Below are 23,777 nucleotides of genomic sequence, written 5' to 3' on the forward strand. Positions count from 1 at the left end.
GTTCCTCACATTATTCTACCCATATGTTCCTCTGTTCTTGAATCTCGGTGTTTGGCCTGCCTTCCTCATCCTTGACTAGTCTCTCTGGTTTACTATATTTCCCTACTAGTTTCTTCGTTGTATCATATAGTTGTCTCAAATTTCCTTCTCTTGCAGCTTTTTCCATTGTTGTTGTTCGTCTTCTACGTATTTCTAATTGTTAGTTCTAATGCTCCTCTTCACTTGCTTGTTTGCTTCAGTATATTCAGCTTGTGGTTTGACTTTCTATGTTTTTGTTCGACTGTTGTCGATTGTTGTCTTCTTGTTCTTCCTTTGTTGAATCCTGTTCAGAGTTTCCATAGACATCCATTCCTTATGATGATCCTTGTTGAGACCCAGTAGCTTCTGACACGTTGAAGTTAGTGCTTCTTTGGTCCCTTTCCAATCGTCCTCCATAGTAGTTTCTTCTTCTGTGAGTAGATCTTGTAATACTTGGTACCCGTTGTTGAGAACTATCTTGAATTTGTTGAGGTTGTCAGTATGTCGACTGTGGACTGTCTTGAACCTTTGTACTGTTGTTTCTCCAGCTGTCAAATAATTCCTTAGCTTCAGTCTCATCATGGCAACCAAATGCCATGTTATCCATTCCGACTTTTGTGTTTAGGTCAGTCAGAGATGTACAGTGATCTTGAGTGCTGTTCACAGCTTCCATCAGTTACTTTCAAAAGCTACTCTCTCTGTCTAGTTTTCAACACTGTTAATGTTATTGTGTTTATTCCTTTTCTTTTAATCTTGTTGATTTTCCTTCTTGCTTTAGTCTACGAGAGAACAATCTGTAGCTACAGAATAGGCAAAATAAATCAATCTCAGTAACATTGGAACAGACGGTTATGATATTATATTATGCGTTTGATTCTCTCGATTCACTATTTTAGCTTGCACTGATAAGAACTCGTTTCAGGTTCTGGGTTGTTAATGTGTATTTCCCAAACAAACTTTTATGAGTTTAAAAATATGATTTCTTGGATTTCTCTTGAATCATTTCATAATTTCCTTGATGCATTCATTATTCTTGCCAAATAATCCACTTGTTTTGGTCTCACTTTTGTCTACTGCACAAAAAGCAGCAATAAAGTTTTTGATAAATAAATAAAAATTGGGCGCTTCTAATGTTCACTATTTTAATAATGCTTTTGCTTAAACAAATTTTCTTTAAGGATTAGTCTGTGTCACTATCCACCTGCAACTTCTCTTAGCAAAGTCTAGTGAATAGCAGTTTTGCGTACTTCATTTCCAATATTTTTAATTATTTGAGACAGTTCCATTAGTTAATATATCATTGTTGCATGTATGTACTCATCTGTTGTTTTTATACATAACGTATGTATATGTTTCAAGTTGTCGTTTTTCAGGATTTGCATCCTATGTCAAAGAATAAATGTTCCCTTTATTGTCAAGGTTAACTTATGAATCGGACAGTAATTCATTATCAATCATCTCATTCTGAAATTTCATTGTTATTAACCTAAATGCGATTATCTCCAGGAAAATATTCTTAAGTGTCAGTGAAGCGGTTTGTAAATTCTCATAAAAACTTCTAGTTGAAGACTGTCAAACTAATTCAGAACCAAATGTTGCCTAAACAATTACCTTACATCAGTGATGACACTGATATCTCCGAATCCACACTTAACAACCATAGTTCGGATTTATTTTCTAACACACAACAGATAAACCCATCTTCAGTCAATTCGAATGCTCTTGACTCAAATGTTAATCCTGAAACCAATCACAACGGTAAATCTCTCTTAGTTGAATCTACCTCGTCACAAACTACAGATAAGGCGGAAACTGTTTCTTATCAGCTTCCCACTAACTCTGGTTATGAGTCGTTATCACTAAGTTCCGAAAAAGATGACATTATTCCAAGTTCCGCATTACTTCAGGAGATTTCAGTAAATATAGACACTTATCAGCCTTCTAATCATTTGCCAGATAACAAGAATTTGTTGAGTGATTCTATTCACCAGTCTGATAACTTATTACTTCACAAACAAATCGAAACACTAACATGTAAACTCATGGCCTCACAAGATCAAATTGATCGGCTTTTAGAAGAAAAACGTATTTGGGTTGAAAATATGCAGCGTGCAAATAATTCTAGGGAATCGAATCATCAAGTAACTCCAGGTGAGCTACGCGGAAGATGGATCCAAGCTAAAAATTTGGCTGAAACATATAAACGCGAAAAGGAATCTATGGTTATTAAATACGCTCAGGTAAATGTCTTGTACTCAAATATTATTTGTAATAAGATGATTTCATACTAGTGTACATTTTTAAGGTTTTATATTCTAGTGTATATTCCTGTCTTACCTCAATCCTTTCCAGTCATTATTTTTATAATCAACGTTTCTCTCAACAGGTTCGATAGAGTTGTCCACTTCAACTATATCAATTGTTTATTTGATACACAAGTCCCGGTACTCTCGGGCACCAGATATGTTTGTGTCACACATGTGACAAGATAATGTAATGAAGCAACGGAAGAGGGAAGTAAAATTAAAAAAAGAGAAAATTAACTAAGGGAATAAGAGCAGTATATATCATGAGATATATTACAGTTAGAGATAAAGTCAAGAAGGGGTTTCAGTTAAGGGGAAGCTGTAACAGGATCTCTAATTGCTTCCATCCTTATCCATTTCTGATGATCTCTCAAGCCGACAAGTGATATACTCTAGGATCCCAACCACGGATTAACGATGGATCAACAGGTGGCAGTCCTAAACAGACTTCTTTCATACTGTGGAACATGTCAAACCGATCACCTCCCCACTCTTGTCACCCTATCCCAAGGTCGCCATATAGTGCGCGATGTGGAAGTTGCTGGGAGGATATTCGTAGCACATGTCCAAGCCGTCGAAGCCAGTGTTTCAGGATGGTGACATTAAAATATTGTCATTGCACCCGGACCTATATTGATAAACCTCAGCATTTCTAAAATGGTGTAGACGCTTTTTGAGCAATTCTTGGGAGACGATGGTGATCAAGGGTAAATTGTAACTCAACATCCTCAACTTGGAGAGATCAGGTTTCACAAGCGAAAAGTAGAATTGCTCTCACTAATGCTTTGTATACGTAGCTTTTTATAGGCGAACTAACATTGTGGGGCACCAAATATAGCCCAGATTGGCATAAGCTGTTTACTGAATAAATTGTTGTTTCTGTCTAAACTTTTATATTTAAACTTGGCACCACTAACTCGGTATCTCTACTGTATAGAAAGGGGATTCAATGGTATCGATAAGTAAACCGAAAAACGGTTCGTTTACTAGACATACATTTTTTTTAAGACTGATAAAGTTGCAGTTAATTACTGGTGGATAAAAGAGATTACCCGACAAATCAGATAGAACTATAAAGTATAGAAGGCTAAGCATCAAACACATAACTACATAATATTGTTATTGTACATAATGGGATTGTATTTCATATAATTTGAATATGAAAAAGAAGAAAAAGAGAGAAGTGAAATAAATAACTATAACTTAGGAATACCAACATAGTCTAAACCAAATATAATCTAACTAGAACATAAGTTTATTACTCGTAGACGAGGTTAGACGTGGCTTATTATTTAGAGCTCAGTGTTATAATCACGTCCATCTTTTCTCAGTCTATTAAAGAAATTAAGTTTGTTAATTTGTAAAATATTTTCTAAAACACTGCACTGTGTATCCCCATGCACTACATACACCAAAGAGCAATATTAGCTAGCATAGGAGTATCTTGGACAAAAGGTAGAGGCTTTCAAATCAAGATATGGCACCAATCTATAAGGTTATTGATCGTCTAACTGAGCCATATTAGTAGCTAAATGTTACTTGGTTGAAGTTCGCGCTATAATTGCAATCAGTGGTTTAAAGGCTAACTGACATGTCTAAGAATCAGTTTCAGTGGAACAAATGCATTCACTCTGTTTTCCCTAAAATTCTGTATTTTAAGATTATTTCATGCATTTTATTTTACGAACTGTTTCTTTTTTCTCGAATCCTCTTCAAATTTGATCTTATTTTCACTATTACTAATACTAATACCCTGATATACCTCTTGGTAAATTCACCTCCTGTTGTTATGGTGTAGCAACTTGAGCGTATGCACATTTGTATTAGACTCTATGTTGCTTATAGTTGATTGATCTCTCCGAGAATTTACATATTTTAAAGTAGGAAACTTCTTACAACTTAAATGTTTCTTACATAGAAGTCTCACACATTGATGTACGCTGGCTGAATATTCTCCTATTGGTTTTTTTTATCAAAACAGTTTCTATCCTATAAAGTTTATTCTTGGCAATGACATTGATGGAGCCAAAAAATCCAAGAGCATTGAAATAAGTATCAACTGATAATTTTGATGTAGACTGACAATTATACCAGTCGTATTATTGCAAATGATAGCCTTATCTCGTTACTTCAATTTAAGTAGTTGTGCAATCAGGGCTTCTCACTAAGATTTGTATATTTTATGTGATTGTAAAGTCCATATCAATCTTCTTAAAATCACCGATCAACTGCTTTAATCTGAGTAGCCTACACATTAAATACGTATATATTGGTTGTTTAGATCCTTCCATTGGTGCTTAGGGCTGCGATTAACCAGCATCTTTTGGCTTATGTGCATCCTGTGCAGTTCGTCTCAATATTCCCATTAAGCCACAAGCATTGTAAGCAGAGATTTAGATACATCCAGCTGATGAAACGCGTGTTCTGGATTCCACTGCTAGCAACTATCCGTCTATGACTACGATGCACTAAATAGTTTTCTAATCTTTGAACGAATTTTACTAAATGCGTTTCACAGTTACTTCGATCTTAAGGATTGTTGAAATTCGATTAAGTAACTAAAGAGATGTTGTGAATTATAATCAAGATGTAGGCGTGCAAGGTACGGCCTACTGGCAAAATCGTTTCCTTCAATAAGTGTTGTATAATCAATATGTATCTATTTTATTCTGATTTCATTACGTGACGTTTCATTTTATTGTTTTATCTAGTCTTTTAAAGTTTGGTAACTATTTCTACCTATTTAATTTTCTTCTTTCAATAGAGTGAACAGAAACGAATACAATTAGAGCAACAGATTCACAGTCTGGAATGTAAAATAGGCCGTCTATGTAATTCAAATAACTTTGAACAACATCAGCAGACGGAGGGAACTGAAAAGATTGATAATACAGATAAGTCTTCAGTGGGAAATCAACCTCATAAAACATCTGTGATAAATTCATCGATAGCAAACAGTGACTCAAATGAGAAATCTAACATAGAACATCTTCAAAAGGTTTGTATTAGCTTTTATGTTTCACTAGTCATAGTGTTATTTATCATGCTTTTAAATATCGTGGTCCATGAATCAACGTAACATATTTCGCCATTTTTTGCTACACGGGTCTGACTAATAGCTGTACCACGGCGTGCTATGATGACTAGTATTGGGGATGGTTGGATGAGAGTTAGGGGCGGCCAAACCAAAACCTGGCATCAGTGCTTGAAGTCACTAACTTCTAGTCTGAGCCATTTTGGCAGATGCAGACTACTTGGTTGGGGTCCGCGTGACTATCGTAACCAATGGTTGGAGAATCTAGGTGACATGGCTCAGAATTGATCACAATGATGTAGGTGTATACACTCTTCATCTTCCCTTAAACCTTGAGATTAAAATTGTTTCATATTTTTTTTCTTCCTGTGCTATATCCTTATATACAACCTATCTTTTATATATTACCACCACTAAATTAACTACTTCTATGAATTCAGTGTTCATCTTGTTGTGCTAACGAGGTATGGCAGCTTGGACCGATGCATATATGTGCCTGGTCCTACGTAGCATCTGACTGACTGACTGTTTCGAAAGTTGTAATGTATATTTACAATTCTAGGCAAGTTATTATGTATTAAGAACCAGCTATTTGTCAGTTAGCCAGTCATACGCTAAGTAAAACCTGGCATATGTGCATCGGTTCAAGTTGCTATATCAAATTAGTACAGTGTGACAGTTACCAAGATATATCCCAGAGTAGTAGTAACAGCATCAGTATTAATATCAGTAGTAGTATTAGTATTACTAGTATTATCAATATTATTTGTATTAATAAAAAGGTTAGGTATAGAGTAAGAAGGTATAGCGGGATTTTGGGACTCAGATTATAAAGGGAAACAAAAAGTGAATGATTGTACACCATTGCGAACGGATCTGAGCCACATCATCCAAAGTCCTTCAATATTATTTTTATTTTTTTATTTAAACAAATAAACATTGGTACAAAGGGGCACCAAAATATATATGTGCCCTACAAATCATTAGGTTTTTGTAGGGGCTGGTATGCTGCGCGAGTGCCAAAACCGAGGCAGGCCACTCCCCAATCAACTCCGCCTGTAGCTCTACTAGAGTTACTGCCGATCTCAAGCCCGGGTAAAGGAGGAGAGTTAGGCATATAGTCGGTAACCCCATCCCGTAGAAAAAAATATCTTGCTAAAAACTCCAACCACTCCCCAATCCTCTGACCCATGGTAGCGTGACCAAGAATAGGTTCATACGCCGTTTGTTTCCTCAGGGTCCTTGAACCCATGTGCACCACCAGCTCAGAATTAAGGTTTCCAACGCCCTCAAGTAGATCCTCCATACCCACTAACCCGGTGTAAATGCCGGATATTCTCTTTCTGTCCCCTCAGTTTTACAAAGAACACCCCGGCCACGAGAAAACAGTCAGTAGAACTTCCTTGACACAGGCTTTATATGTGTGGCTATATGAGAACATTTTGAGTGGAGCGGATTCTGCTCACCCTTAGTTGCACCGGGGCGTTTGTAAGCGGTGTGTGTTGGCCGGGAACATTAGTTACGTTAATCGCATGGACTCCAACCATGTAGTCTACACTAATTAGCATGGTTCAGGCCAGATTTAAGTGACTTCATGGACTGGTGCCACGTCTCGGTTTGACCACTCCTAGCCTTCTTCCATCCTACCCCTACACCAAACAACATTGCCCGTCCAGGTTGGGGGTGGTTGGACATACGAAACACATGTCGCGAACACCTCAGCTTCTAAGGATCCACTACCTCATCACTCGATTTGCCATATTTACCTAGTATTTTATGCCTAACCTCGGAATCGCCCACTCAATGGTCCCTAAATACATAAGTGCTGCTATGATGACACATATGAGCGAATACTAGTAACCTGCTCATACGCTATATTTTTAATGGCCGTGTTTCACATTCATAAAGTAAAATGGAGTGGACTCCTGCTCAGTAAACTTGTTTTTCGGTTGTCAGATAAATATCTCGCGTAAGCTATTTGTGATCGAAGTTGACGAACGCCAGTTGAACTTTTTAAATTCATCTAGAGATTTCGTCAGACATCTTGGACTTGTGTAGCATATCTTACAATTTCACTTGATGAAGATTCTCATCCTATCCAACTGGCTTACCGCCTCCACGTGAGTACACTTTATTCAACATTAACGTAAGTCACTCAGAGGCTTCACCATTTTCGAGAAATCTTCGACAAAACATATGCCATGAATATTTAGTCTATGTAATCCTATTTCGGGGAGACCTTGTTCCACTCCTACAAAATAATGTACATTAGACTGTTATGTAATTAGCAAATTATGAGTCTTCCAATCTTTGATTTCGTTTGTACCACATGAGTAACCCTGTTATTCAAATCCATTGAGTTTAAAGTGAATTTGGAAGACGAACAACTTGAAATTTCTAACTTTTGATGTCGAGCGATCAATCAAAGTTTTAGAGTTGACTGATCCTTTAGAAACTTAGTTTGAGCTGGGATGCTTAATCCCCTTAAGATATTCATAGTATTAGTTTTTGGATTGCCCTCAATGTTTCTATCGTCCACGTCAGTGAAGTTTTTGAAATTAATCGACTTTAGGGGGATATTAAATACCTAGAGTACATTATGAAGCAATCTTTACAAATATATCTTTTATGACTGCATCATCCAAATTATGGGACTGGTTAATTGTCGCATATGATTTAGAAACTGCTATGGTTTACAGTCTCCAAGTTCACATTTGGTAAGTAATGCGGTGTCTTTGGACTTATCATACAATCTACTTCTCGACTGTACTAGTACCTTAACTTGGTGTTTGGGCTTGTCTTTTCTTAGGACTCTGTCAAATTATGTTAGCTGGAAAATTTGTTCTTTGAGGTTCTGCCATAATGTGTGGGGCGGTTGAATAACAGCAAGACCGTATTCAACGAGTTCTAAGTTCTATGGCTAAGTCAAACTGCCAACTAAACTGAGGTTTCTTGACTGGAAAGTGTCTCACGGATAACTATCATCTTCAGATGTCCCGCCTCACCGAAATAGGAGCAGGAGTGAGAGAAGGGTTACCACAAAAACATCACACCTCACTATAACTCATGATTTTCATAGGGTTGATGTGAAATATGAACGTAAGTGCTGATACACAGGAAACTACTCACAAGCAAGCAGTTTTTAACTAGCATCAAGCATCTGTCTCTTGAGCGCTAGGGTTACTTTTCTAGCTTGACAAGAACAATGCAAACCAGACAGTATAAAGAACCGTTCATGGTATAAGCAGCTAGAAATCGACAACCACCTACACACCTCTGATAGCGCAACAGCTCATCTTGTTCACATTCTGACCCTGTCCTGAATTCCTAATATTTCTTCAATTCACACTTTCAATCTTCTTCCTCGTGATTCATCGTTTTTTTACACGTTCCACCAGTGCCGAAATCGTGTCCTGGTACGACCGAGAGTGGGGAGGGGCCACCCTCCCTCTCGAAACGCTCTCATATGGCCACGCGTATACATTCACTTCCAGGAAAGTCCTACTCACTGCCTTCTCATGGCAGGGGTGTTGTTTACGAAGTTGTGAGGACGAAAAGCGAATGTCTGGCACTTTAACCGGGTTGGTGGACACGGACAGTTCACCTAGGGGAGTTGGGAAACCCTGATTCCAAACCAATGGTGCACATAGGCTCCAGTATCCTGAAGGAACAAATGGCGTATGAATCAATCGTTGGTCACCGGCTACCATGTGACTGCATCTCCTCACGATGCTCCACTGTCTTGTGGATCAGATCTTTAGGTCGAAGGCTCCGGGTGTGGCCCCCTAAGAGAATCACCTGCTTCGGTTTGAGCATTCGGGCAATATCACAGCCCTCACATAAATCAAATGAGATTTGTGTGACGCATATGTATCTGGTACCCGTTTGTACCAATATTTATGTGTTCAAATAAATAAAAATAAAATGTTGGACTTTTCATGTCTCAAACTCTTCCCCGAATCGCACAACAGGCTTCATTAGCTGAGACTGTAGAATCCCATACTGTTGATGTATATTTAAATAGGACAGTAAAAACTCGGGAGGTTAGGACAGTGCACCTCCTTTTAATCCTTACTTACGCTTCCTGTGACTGTAACTTGGATGAAGTGAAAGATGAGTTATACAGAATGGTTTCTACTCTTTAAGAGGTTAAGGGGTTCAGGTATAGTTAATTGTAGTGGATTACTTTAACCATCAAGTACGTAGGTTAACTTAAGATGAAATAAAATTGCGTGGGTCTTTTGGTATCCTAGCCTGGTAGATGGTGTTTGCTGCAACTATATTCAGACGACTTAATTTCTACCAAGTACCAATTCTAATCATTCAGAGGTCATACTATGACATAATCAGAGTCCAAACTTAGTGACCATTAACATCAACTCGACGATGGATACAGATAAACTTTATTGATAGCAGTCACTATTAAGAGGGTGTCAATAGAGAACTACTTCTTCTGAGGCGCCCAAACCATTCGCCTTTTATTTTATTAGTTTGATTTTAAGCTGTTATATATATTTCATGTTAATTAATTGATGCCATTTCATTTTTATTTAATAAGGATCTTGCTTTAGCTCGTGAGCAAATCGAAAGCTTGTCTAAAAAGCAGTCCGGTGATGAGTCACGTATCAGTGCATTAACGTCAAAATTATCTCAAGTTCAAGAGTCACTTAAAAGTGAGCAAAAGAAATCTTCATCTTTGACTGAAAATTTGAATCGTGTTAACAAGTCTTTAGAAAATGCACTAAAACAAGCAAAGGTCAGTTATTGTTCTAAATACATTTTTGTATTGATATATATTTAAATTTATCGCAGTTAAATTTCAACTCCACGCCACTACATTGGTAAACACTACAGTTAGAGAAAACTTACAAATAAAAATATAGGGGAAGCATCTGTGAAAATGTTTGAAATACTCCTTCACTGATTGGGTCGATTTGAAGACGTTAGATGTAGTGCTTTCAGTTTGCAATTGCAACCGTTTTTTTCTTACCTCAGTGCTCCCACATTATTAGTCATCTATTAGAACACTACCAAATGATTGTCAAATAAAATTGTGTCGTAAAATGTGCTGTCTTCGTTGTGATTTCATACTAACCCTAAGCTTGATAGTTCTCAGGAACTATTTATAAGATTTATACATAGATCATATAGTCACTACCTTATCTAGGTAAGGTAAATTGATTAACTGCATTTGGACCCCATTCACATCTCTCTGAAACAATATTCTTCTATGTACGGTAGACTTCCTGGACCAAACTTTTGTTCTTAAAGTAATAAACGTGCTCTCGTTTTCTGGGATCGTAGGTTTATGTCTTGTAAATCCGATGTTTGAAACCACCTTTCTATTTGAACACAAGAACCCTGGAACGCTATTCCAAAAGGTTAAAAATATCCCTTAGTGTGTGTTATTGTCCAGTGCCAAGGGAGCGGGCGTAAAGGATGTAAGAATCGTGGTTGTGATTAATCAATTTACCTAAGCTTCAGGATTGGCAAGACATGCTTATCAATAATTCAGTATATTTTTGAACAACAGTACACTTTCACTGGTTGATTATGGGGTACGATCACTTGAAATGCTGGTAAATAATATTAGAAAGATATGTATTCGATAATCTTTGCATTCAAAGAATTTTCTGTGTTAAATAAGGAACCAAATATTCAGCTTTAATGTTAAGCGCTCAGTTGAATAGACAGAATGTAATTTATCTGATCAGTTTATGGGTTTATATAGATCGAGGTAACTATGGAAAACATTATGCATCTGTGTTGGCAAGATCGTTGTCCGTTAGTTTGAGTTATATGAGCAATTAGTAACCTATTAAAATCAAACTTTTCAATCACAGACTGTGATAATTCTGTGGATCCAGGCTAGGCATTCTGAACCTCCCAACTGGACTCAGCCCTATACGTTGATATCATTTTGGTCTGATCACCCCTAACCTCTTTCTAATTTACTCTTATGCTAGAAAGCATATCACTTCTGGTAGGTGATAGGTAGTGTTGTATTGAGATTCTGACCGAACTCGCCAATCAGAATTTCGATTATAATTTTTCTACCCGGTATCTGCTATTCCTCGGCCTTGACCAATGATACGTTATGGCCTGTTCAACTAACCTTGAACTAGCGTAAGCTATACTCCTATTAGTCGCCTATCCGCAAGCCTTTATCTCCTGCTTTGAGTCTGAGAAAGTAGTCAGAAGCCAAGCTTCTACTGTCGTATTGCAATGACCTAATCCAGCCAATCGGTCAGCACTGTCAGCTTATATGCACGAATTGTCAGATGTCACAGCAACCCAAATAAGAAATCATACTTTAAACACGATCATGCCATAAATGGAATAGAACGAAGCAACCGGTACATAATTAATTAACAATAATTAAAGAATACTAAAACTCATAACAATAGAAAAATAAGCCCACTGGAAGCTTACAATGAGAAAATACAATAATACAGTTATCTAATAACTATGTAATAAAAAAATATAAGCAATAGTGGTTCGGAAACAAGTTCCAAAAGTCCTAACTTCCTCAATACTCGTTTCGTTTTAGTAGTAAAACTACTACAGTCGGTGTTCCCAGCCTCCTCAATCGATTCATAATCTTGTACTACATTACTTATAGTTCCAGCTATAATTATTGATTCCATTATAAGTGTTCAATGGTTTGAATATATCCATATTCGAATATTAACAATCTATCCATATCCATAACCTTCAGAGGTCATGTTTTACAGCCTTAGAACAATATAGAGGGAACTACACAGGAGTATACTTGTTTCTTGATAGACGGATTAACATTCAGTTAACACCGCTGATGATGCAAGTTCGCGAAGTGACGTAATAATGATTCCAAATAATAATTTATTCCTAAAACTTCATCGAATAAGTCATGCTATTATTGTGTGCTTTATCAAATAAACAGGCTTCCGTGATATTACTCAGTTTTATTGTCTTTTCCTTTGTCTACTAGTTTGTTTGTTCTCGATTTCTTGTTATGAATCTCCCTTGTTGTAGTTATGAAAGTCTGGGAATTCGATTATAATTGTTTATTAGATTTCTGATTTCACAGTTGTTATGTTTAAGTTATCAGGATGGAGAATGGATTAAAATATGTTTCAGATGGGATCATATTGAAGCGCTCTGACTAGTCTTTTTGAATAATTAACTCCAGTTAGGAGTCGCAAACGACTCTAAAATTTCCCTGCGGAAAATTTATGTATAGACTGACAGTTTCTTACTACATCAAATTAACTTCTTTGCTTTGGAATGTATTTACTTTTTTGTCCAGGTTGTGTTTGGATTTAGCAACCAGTCAAGTGAAGTTAAGTGTCCAGGAATACTGCACCGAAGAAAACTTATTAGTTTGTAATTTTGTTTCAATAAAGATACGACATATCAATAAAAATCAAAAGTCATATCAATTAATGTTCAAATAAATATTTTTCATTTTTATTTATTTTCCCGCTAATAGGAGGCTGAACGTCTTCGTGAACGTGAAGCTGAACGCCTCTGTTCAGAAGTTGCACTTCAGGAAGCTCAGACTAGTTCAAAACAACTTAGAATTGAAAACGACACTCTTAAGCAACAATTGAAAGTGTTGGAAAATGTGAAAAGTGATCTTGAAAAATCTCAATCTCGTATAGATGAGTAAGTTGCAAGGGTGATCAATATTACCATTGTAATTAACGATTAGATTCAATTAGGTAGTAATCTGTAATTCTAATTTATTTTGGAACATTTTTGTTTACTGCTGGTATTCATTCCAAATGATCTTTTCTAGTTAGTTATATATTTGATGTATAATTCCCATTTAAACATTAAAAATTAAAAATACGAAGTTCAGTGAAGGGATCTCTTTTTCAACGAATTTATTATCAATCTGTACAATCGTATATACATGAAATGTTTTTGTTAAAGTACTGATTCCGTGAGGAAATGTGAACATGAATAACCAAGATGACGTAATATAAATATTATAATAATAGCTTACGTAATACGAGTAATAACAATAGATTTAGTGAATATAATAAAAGGATTAAAATGAATAAAATGTTTTTATTACAATAGCTATAAAAGTTAGTTAGTTGGCCATTCCATGTTTGTTTTCTAAAGATGGATCTTTTTAAAAAAAACCATTACTTCTCATTAGATGTACATCGAGAAAAGGAATTGATTGGTCTCGCTCCCTATCTAACGTGAAGTCTATGGACGGGTGGCATGAGTTAAAGGAGTGTAAGATATCTTCTAAATCAATATTATCGTCACAAACGACAAATATGTCTTCCATGTATTTTACTCATAGGTGAAATCGATTGATAATAATGATAATAATAATAATAATAATAATAATAATAAGGCTATGGTAACGATAACGATAAGACGTACTTCTTTTGTACGCATAGTTCTAGCTTAAGCTCATGGATGGTAAGAGCTTCGACTATTTTTTAGGAGTTGGATACGAAGAAATCTAGGTGGATTTGAACGAATCATATAAACATACGCCCAATGGGTTCAATCACTCCGCGCTTACATGGACTACCGAAAGTACATAAAGCTGGTTTACCATTACGATCTATTTAGGATATGTCAAGTTTACCATACCACCGAATAGCTCGAAATGCTTTCACAGGCTAAAATTTACTTGATTTTACTCGTTTGTCAATTGTGGTAATAACAGCTCAGTACCATAATATAATATTTATGGAGAGAGAGGTAATTGTTTTAACAAGCAAGGATATAAAGAAAACTGTGAGATATATCAATAGGTAAAAAATACTCTGGTAGACAAGTAAAGATGTGTGAGCTGTTTATTTTCAAAACTATATTTCTTCCTATCTCTTATTCTAGACTTACCAGTAAGTTATCATCCGCAAATGATTTGACATTAGAGTTACAATCATGTAAACGTCGGGTTGACCAGCTATCAGATTTTACACGTCGTCTAACTGAACGCCATGCAAATCTACAAGCTGAGCATTTAGTTACACTCAGTTCACTAGAAGAAACTAGAAATCTATTAATTGAGAAAGGTGAAGAAATTGTACGACTCAACGAGAAGCATGGAAGTGAACGTAAAGAATCAGAAGTGAAAATGAATTCACTTCAGTGTGAACTCAATGATTTATCTGTAAAGGTATGTTTGTGTCTTATATTATATGAGTTTAGTTGTCTTTAAATGAATCAGAATATAAATGTAAAACAACTCACAAATGTATGACCCAAGTGACAAGTCGTACTAATTACGTCTTTTCTACTTACTCTATTTAATTTTCATATCTCGGTTAACAGTCTTATTCATTGTCTGGTCACTTCAGTGTAAGCTATAGAACATTTAGAAAGCGTGTGTTGAATAATTAAATTTTTTTTAGATAAGGAGTATTAACAGATACAAACTTAATGGTGATGAATAAAGTCAATTCTACCATACCCTCATATTCTTAGAAAAATTTACGGAAGTATTTGACAATTTAGATCACCTCATATTACAAAAAAAATACAGAAACAGTTCAGTTATCGACGTATCATCATTCTTTCGTCTGAGTTACATTTAGGATAAAGATGGATTGACATAAAGTATTGTATAAACACTTATTCAATCAACGTCAACCAATTTGAAGTTCGAACCAGGGCAATTATCTATAAAATCCTATCTAGTTACTATCACATTTCGGCCGATATTAGAGGCTAGGAATTATCGTCAAACTACTTAAGTGATTTCAGTAGTGCATTTTATTTATGGTCACAAAGTGGCCTACGAATTTTTTTAATGACCAAAAAATATATGGGATATATTCTCTCCTACTTATTATTAAGTTAAATGAAAAATAATGATAATAAACGGCGTTGACTAACATCACCTGGTATTTTTAATTCTGATAACAGTTCGCTATAAGCCCTGATTGTATTAACAGTTTAAATAGTAAAGAGGCTTCACTAAGCCTACATTACTTCTGTGGTACACCTTTTCATGACAAACACTGCCGCATAAGCTGTTTGTCAACAGATTTTAATGCTATCTTCGGGATTCACAAAGTTTCCGTCGAAACGATTTTACTCATTAGCATTCGATCGATTGTAGTCTTTCACCAGTAAAGGGTTATGGAGAATGTTGAGTTTTATTGAAATCATGAACTGATCAATGTTAGATCATCAGTGAAAACCCCAGAGGCACTGGACGGGCGTCTCATCTTAATATGGGGCTTCTCAATAGTGCTCATCCACGATCCCGCAAGTGAGAATCCAAACACAAGACATTCGGTCTCACGCGCAGACACTTGACTTCTAGACCACTGAGCCGGCACCCGATGGTGTGAAGGTCTAACTTCAACAGATTCACGATATTACGCGGACATATTTTCGGGGTTCTAGTGGGAAACCGTGACCATTGGACTTCAACCGTGTCGGGTGTGAGGTAGTTATCCACCGAAGATAATAGAAAATAGTTGCTCAATATCGTGGATTGGTTGAAGTTATACATTAACAACGTTGGATACCGGCTCATTGATCTAGAAATCAAGTGTTCACGCTTGAAACCGGACGTCTTGTGTTTGATTCTCACTTGCGGGATCGTGGGTGAGCACTACTGAGAAGCCCCATATTAAGATGAGACGCCCGTCCAGTGCCTCTGGGTTTTCAGTGGTGGTCTAACATTGATTAGTTCGTGATTTCAATGATACGGTCTTTCAATATAGAATTTAGTTATTAGTCTTTTTCATCACTGTTTCAAGCTTGTTATCACACAACATCAATAACTTAGTTTGTCTATATTGCTTTTCATATTTTTTACATTTATGCTTGTATATACACCACCGATAGTTGCATCAACTTAATGAATCAGAGAATTGGCTTAAAATTCAGTTAAAGGAAGAAAAGGAACGTGCTACAGCCATTCATAAACGTGATGCTGCACGAATTAAAGATATAGCTCGTGAGGTAACACGTTTATCACATTGTCAAAATAAAAGAAATCAATCAGATTGTAGTCGTCTAACAATTAATTCTCCATCCGACTTAGAAAATGAATCGAATTCAAAATCGTCTACAAACTCTTTAAATGGTTCACTGAAATCTTTGGACTTAACTCAAGTTATTTCTGAGGTAAATTCAAAAGGGTTCGAATTGCTGAAACCATGTTTTTTTAATGTTTCTTTTTCAGAGAAAGTTCAAGTGTAAATTAAATGTTAACATGGGAATAGGATTTTATATAAAAGCTTCTTTATTTTACAGGACCTTTATAATTAGTTTAATTTTTAAGTGGCGTTTATCACACAGTGATGTCAGCAATGAGACTATTGAACGACAGGGAGAAATGAACATTTGATCTGTCATATTATGGAACTTTTCTGAAGTATCCACTTATGATCCTTCCAGGGATGGAAATGAGGGATTTCAGGTTTCTCAGTGAGCACTTAGCTGTTAAACCACTGGATTGTCATTTAAGGTCCATATTTTCAAATTCAGTGAATTCGTGATATAGTGAGACGGTAATCCCATACCATTAGCGATGATTGTTTCACATTTAACATTTCTGAACTCCATCGTTCACGATCCCTCAATAGAACTTTAATAACACATCTGGAAAATCAGCCGTTAGTAAAACTGTCGCTGATATCAGTGATTCACTATTAGATCAGATAATCGGAACAATGGTTTGAGCACTTCAGCTCGCCTCCAGTTGTTCTGCAATTGTCTGCTTTCCATTGACATCTTGAATGAAAAATCGATATCTGACCCCATCTGCTAACGCAGTTAAGAGAGCTGTAACTAGATTAATTTAATTTGGAGAAATAAACTTCGATTGTATGATTCTCGAGGTCTTCAAGGGTGGTTGTTTAGTATTGTTCGTTTTACTGACTGTAAAAGTAGATAGAGTTCTGAAGTTGGGCATAATCCCAATTGTCTGATCGTGACCGTTGTTCATTTCAGTTTACAAGAAAGGACTGAAATCTCTTCTAATTATCATAGGCGATTCGTTCAAATTAATTTGCCCTTTAAAATCATAACTTCCATAATCGTCATACGTACCTGTTTTGTCTTAGGTTTAGGTCGACGTAATTGCTAATTGCAGAACGGTTGAACTTGTTCCAATATGACTGAATTATTTGGTGCACTTGAGAGAAACCTAACTGACACACAACAACATTCTAACGTTAATAATCCACGCTGTTAGGAGATAGGGAAGACGGGATTTTCGTAGAAACTTTATATTTTGAATAGGAGTAAAAATTGAAATGGAACAATCCCGTTTATATGGTACCACTCAATGTCCTTGGTATACAACAAGATTAGCTAACCAGCAGGCATAACAATTAACCAAATAACGGCAAATGTGATTAAGGAAATATTAATTAGAAAAATGTCCCCGACGTTATCGTTTAATGAAAAATCTAAGATGTAACAACAAAGACCAAATGACATGAGGTCTCCCTAGCAGAATCTTGAGAACACTAAATCGAAAATTGTCAGGAAGGTTTCATACTCGTATTGTTTTGATTTACCCTACCAGCAGGGCCGTCGAAATGTTTGTCTGTCTGGAGTAATATACTCTGCAAAAAATCCTTCCGTATCACTACTACTGTAACACACGGCCTTTGGTGGTTAGAGACATGCATAGGTATTTAGTATTTTATCCTGGGTTTTAAAAGTATGACTAGCGGATTATGGAGTCACAGTGTGAACAATTCTGATGTAAAGAATAGAGTATTATATAAAGGTAGTAAATCGTTAGCTAATACTGAACTTCTATTGATCAAGATTGGCAGGACATATGTGAAAGATGGTTAGTCATCGCCTACTCTGAGTCGCTTTGCTGAACAGCACATTAGTAAGTTGAAAGAAAGTTAAACGCACCCAAATCAATTAATAAAATAGATTTATGAATTCATTGACTGTTGGCCTAAGTCATGTTGAGAAATTCATAATTTATGGTTATCCGTGAGATCATTGGTAAACGTATTAGTTCGGGGAAGTTGAAAAAAAGAAGAATGTAGACCAATACTGAGCTCAAGATTTGAAGAAAAATAAAAGACGAAAGTATCTTCGCTATCTCTACTCATTTTGAATCTTGTTTAGAATGGTATGCTGTGGTGTGTGCTACTGATGTCGATAGATATAAGTAGCGTATATCATCAGGCGAAAGTGAAATACCTGGCGGCAGATGGTTAAGAAGGTCGAAGAAAAGAGAATGAGAACAGAGAATAATTGGTGTGAAAACGAATGAACAATGAAGTCTGGGACGATTGACTGATATTTTGCAAATGAGGTATTTACTGTATGGTTCTCAGATTTTACTAAGAGATTCTGTAATTTTGTGTTCAAATACATTTGATTGTCCTCATTTGTGTTCTCGTTCACTACAACACTATGATAATATCTTGCTATTTTCTCTTTACTGTAGTAATTTAAAGCCTTAGCGTTATGACTATTCTAAATTATGACAGATCCCACTTCGTTTATGAATAATTGAAACTTTGTCCCTCAAATGGCAAGATAACATTCTCCACTATGAATTGTTTCATTGGCTTTTTGATTAATCTAGTACATCAGGTAGTGAAGATGAAGCGTAAATATGAGTGAAGCTATTTCAAGCACTGTTAGAAAGGTATGAGGTCAGCTTTCACTTCCTGGTTGTCCATACTGTGGAAAGATGATTATTCTTAAACTAATTAAATAGGAAACTGGATTTGATTCCTTTTCAATTCATCTTGCCAACTTTATCTCATTGTGTGTATATTGGCTCGAGCTGGCGCATATATTTATCAGACTTTACATTGATTATGACTGAGTTTGATGTATACCCTAATACTTTGTTCATTTATTTTTTACTTTCGGCGAACAATAAGCGAGAAAATGAGACAATTGTTAGTCCTATATCAACACTACCAATGAAGAATACAGTAACTAACCAATTAGATGACTGTTTGCCATTGTCAGTTAACAATAATAATAAAGTTGATAATTATGAATCAACAATAGTTGAAATGTCATCTAACTTCAATAGTTCAGATCGTGATATACTTCTGGAGAAAATTGATCGTCTTCAACGTAGTCAAGTAAAATTAACAGACAAAATTGAATTTTTTCAAGAACATTGTTATCAACTTACAGAAGAATTAAATAAAAAAAGTAAAGTTATTCAGGTACTTATAAATGCCATTTATCTAATGTATTACTTAAATACTTTATTCCATCCTTTAATGATTCTCAATAGGGTTCATAAATGAATTAATATATACATATGAATAGTTGATTAAATGTGTAGTAATCCAATGATTATATTTGTACTCATTAGATTTCAGGGTTGTGAATATACTTACCTTAATTTTTATAAATTTACAATTAAAAATAGACTGGTAGTAACATCATTAATTAGTTATATTCTGATAATTACTGTTCTTTACAATATTATATTCATTTCATTTAACTTAAAAAGGTAGTGCACTGCTGAAAACTTGTACATTGAAAAAAAAATCATAACGGCTATTTTTTTCTAATCGTTGTGCCATAAAGAAAGCTATACGTGCCTGTAACTCACGACATAGTTATAGATTTAAAGCAATTAGTCCCTTTGATAAATTTCGATAATGTAATAAGAAGACGAAGATTATCAGAACTATGTGATATATTAGCGCAATACATTTCGAACAATCTGATCTGCGCTAATATATCACATAGTTCTGATAATCTTCGTCTTCTTATTACATTATCGAAATAGTTATAGATATTTGCAAAGGATAAGTGAAATTCATATTATTCATCTTAAAGTTGGTATGTAAGTCTAATCTAGCTAAACTGGTCAGTTTATAGTCAGTTTAATTAGAAATAATTCTTTATTTCCGTCTACTTTGTGACTGTTTACACAGTGTCATTATGTCATAGATATTTTGTACCGATTTTCGATAATATTGAAGTATTTTTGCGTGACAATCTTCTCCTGCTATATAAGGAATTTAATCGTCAAATGCATTTATACCGGTGGAAGATTGGCAAAATATGTGATAAATTAAATAATGTAAAGAATATTTTCTCCTTGATAGGGGTGGAGATTTAATGTAATCGAATCTGATCAAATAATAATCAAAGCTATTATGTACATTTCTGCTTTTTTTCAGACTCTAACCAGAATGTTTTTACAATTTCATGTATTGCTTGTTTTGATGATTCATCCTTAGCGTGTAGATGCTTGTTGTAGTGTTAGTGAGGTTTTTATACAAAGAAAATAAAGTATCCGTCACTCTACGGAAGTCTTGCTAACGCTAAACAATCCACGTAATGGTGATATAAAACTGCATAACATTGTTTGACAAACGTGGTATCCGAATCAATGTTTTCTAGGTACGTAACTTTAGATAAATAGTTTGAGAGCTTAATATATTCATCATTCTTTTCACGCGTCCAAAATTCACCCTCATGTATCATATTGTTTGGTTAGGCGGGTAGCATTAGTATTGTTAATCAATTTGTATGATTGAAAGCCTTGTTAATCCATCCAAATTATACATCCCAAGTTGGTTTTTTTCAATCCACTGTATATATGATATACTACTGATTGATAATAATAAGCTTCTCTTCTCAATAATACTTTTTTAATGGTTCATTTTTAGAATCTCCTTGTTTCAATCGATAAGCAATGTGGATCAACAACTTCATTTGTTAGTGATAATCATAGTAATAAAAAAATGTTAAATGTTAATCAAAAATATAATTCAATTATATCTTCACTATCTAGTGGTAGTTTCAAGACAAAGGCTGCCGATACAGGATCATATCTTGGTGATAATTCTCAGAAACTTCAAAATTTACTAGAAGATACAATATTCAAGAATATCACATTGAAAGTATGTGCTTTAAATAATATATATATGCACTAATTCTTTTTAGAATAATTTTGGTCCCGGTTATCACCTTGATACTTTTGATTCATGAGTAATTATTTTTTGATCCAGTTACAAATGTTTGATTCACTCATACTTCTCAAAGCTACGTAAATGTATGGTTTTACAGGAGATTCTTCTGAGATCTGGATGCTACTTTCATCTAATCAAAGGTTACAGAATATCTGCCTCACTTTATCTAACTAACATGTGTCATTCGAATTTCACATCGCATATGTGAAAAGAAAAATAGTCTTCTAATATGTTGTGCTAACATTCTTCACTTACGCTTCTCATCTGAATATTTATATCACATGAAATAATGATGTGGTTCATATAATCAGTATGTAGGCATCGTTTAATTGTATATCTAGTTTTGGTCCACCAGGGTGTTTGGTACCTGAGCCCCCAAATGCCCTGGTACGGCCGAGAGTGGGGAGAGTCTGCTCTCCCTCTCGAAATGCTCTCATATGGCCACGCGAATATATAGCCTCTGCCAGGGAAGTCCTACTCACTGCCTTCTCGTGGCGGGGGTGTCGTTCACAAAAGTGAGAGGACGAAAAGCGAATGTCCAGAGCTTTAACCGGGTGGGTGGACACGGAGGGTCCACCTAGGGGAGTTGGAAAACCCTGATTCCAAACCAATGGTGCACATAGGCTCCAGTATCCTGAAGGAACGAATGGCGTATGAATCAATCGTTGGTCACCGGCTATCATGGGACTGCATCTCCTGTCGATGCTCCACTGCCTTGTGGACTAGACCTTTAGGTCGAAGGCTCCGGGTGTGGGCCCCTAAGAAAACCACCTGCTTCAGTCTGGGCACCTGGGCAGTATCACAACCCTCACACAAATCGAATGAGATTTGTGAGGCGCATATTTATCTGGTGCTTCCTTGTACCAATATTTATGTGTTTAAATAAATAAATAAATAAAACCTGAGTGGTTGCGCCACAGGATTTGGCTGTACTGATCGGATTGTAGCGTTGAAGCCTATATAATGTCTGGTTCTCCTATAGGGCGGGATTGAGCTGTACTGCTTGGGTTAAGCCTGGGCAGTGTCTGGCTCTCCTGTTAAACGGGATTGAGCTGTACTGTTTGGGTTGCCGCGTGAAGGTCTGGATGGTGTCTGGTTCTCCTGAAAACCAGTGCAAGATTACCCTGGCCCATAAGGGTATATTATATAACTGTGAGCCCTCAAATGCCCTGGTACGGCCGAGAGTGGGGAGAGTCCGCTCTCCCTCTCGAAACGCTCTCACATGGACACGCGTATATGGCCTCTGCCAGGGAAGTCCTACTCACTGCCTTCTCGTGGCGGGGGTGTTGCTTACGAAATTGTGAGGACGAAACCGAATGTCCGGCACTTTAACCGGGTGGGTGGACACGGCGAATCCACCTAGGGGAGTTGGAAAACCCTGATTCTAAACCAATGGTGCACATGGGCTTCAGTATCCTGAAGGAACGAATGGCGTATGAATAAATCGTTGGTCACCGGCTATCATGGGACTGCATCTCCTGTCGATGCTCCACTGCCTTGTGGATCAGATCTTTAAGTCAAAGGCTCTGGTTGTGGCCCCCTAAGAAAACCACCTGCTTCGATTTGGGCACCTGGGCAGTATCACAGCCCTCACACAAATCAAATGAGATTTGTGTGACGCATATGTATCTGGTACCCGTTTGTACCAATATTTATGTGTTTAAATAATAAATAATAATAATATCTAGTTCGGTCTTAATGGATAAATCATCCAGAAAGGGAATTAAATATTCTAAAGATAATACAATTTTAGTCCTGTCAAATTAACCAACAAAAGATTATATTGTTTGTTTATTGTCCTAGAAAGTTTGAATAGTCTGACTGTTCATTCAAAAATTATCTATCATAAACTACTGTCCTAATCGCACTAATCCATCTCCTCTAGATAAAATTCACTCAGATAAATAAATAAATTTCTGTTTTATAATTTCTAATATGTTATCATTTTTATCTCTTAAATTTTATTTTTCAAGGAAAGTTTAAATAAATTGGGCTTAGAAATATCCAGTTTACGTTTAACTCATGAACGTATATTAAACTCCCTTTGTGATTTATGTAAAGTAACCATTGAAGATATACTTAAAACATCGGGAAAATCTATTCATCAATTCCAACACTCAAATCATCATTTAACAACACAACCAGAATCAGAACCACCATTATTTCAAAATGGTGGTGTTAATGCATAAAGCAGAAATTTATCTCTCTATTATGTTTATTACTGTGAAATATATTTTTCTGATTATTATTTTAACCTTGCGAAAATAATCGTATTATTAAATAATGATATTAACTGTCCATAATTAACTTCCCAGAGTATAAGAAGACCAGATCTATGTATTGAATTATATTTTGATACATATCAATAAACATAATAGTCTCAAGATATTTTACCATTCCTGTTTTCATTTGTTTCTCTTCGTTTTCCTTTTTTTTTTGTTCCACCTGTAATACTTCTTATCGATTATAACATTCAATGTATTCTGACAGCTTTGTATTGTTCTCATTCATTAT

The 23,777-nt window shown here is 35.8% G+C and overlaps 1 protein-coding gene across 1 annotated transcript; it reads left to right on the plus strand.

Moving 5' to 3' along the window:
• Positions 1-1,610: 1,610 nt before the first annotated feature.
• Positions 1,611-23,537, plus strand: Smp_166370 (hypothetical protein; the record flags this gene model as incomplete). The annotated part of the gene is made up of 9 exons (XM_018795019.1): positions 1,611-2,258; positions 5,089-5,322; positions 9,917-10,114; positions 12,830-13,005; positions 14,206-14,491; positions 16,174-16,455; positions 19,200-19,496; positions 20,961-21,194; positions 23,237-23,537. The coding sequence occupies 9 exons, from the start codon at positions 1,611-1,613 to the stop codon at positions 23,450-23,452; spliced, it is 2,571 nt and encodes an 856-aa protein (XP_018649374.1). The 3' UTR covers positions 23,453-23,537.
• Between the last annotated feature and the right edge of the window lie 240 nt (positions 23,538-23,777).

The sequence above is a fragment of the Schistosoma mansoni genome, chromosome 1 (genome assembly GCF_000237925.1).
Source record: "Schistosoma mansoni strain Puerto Rico chromosome 1, complete genome".
NCBI lineage: Eukaryota > Metazoa > Platyhelminthes > Trematoda > Strigeidida > Schistosomatidae > Schistosoma > Schistosoma mansoni.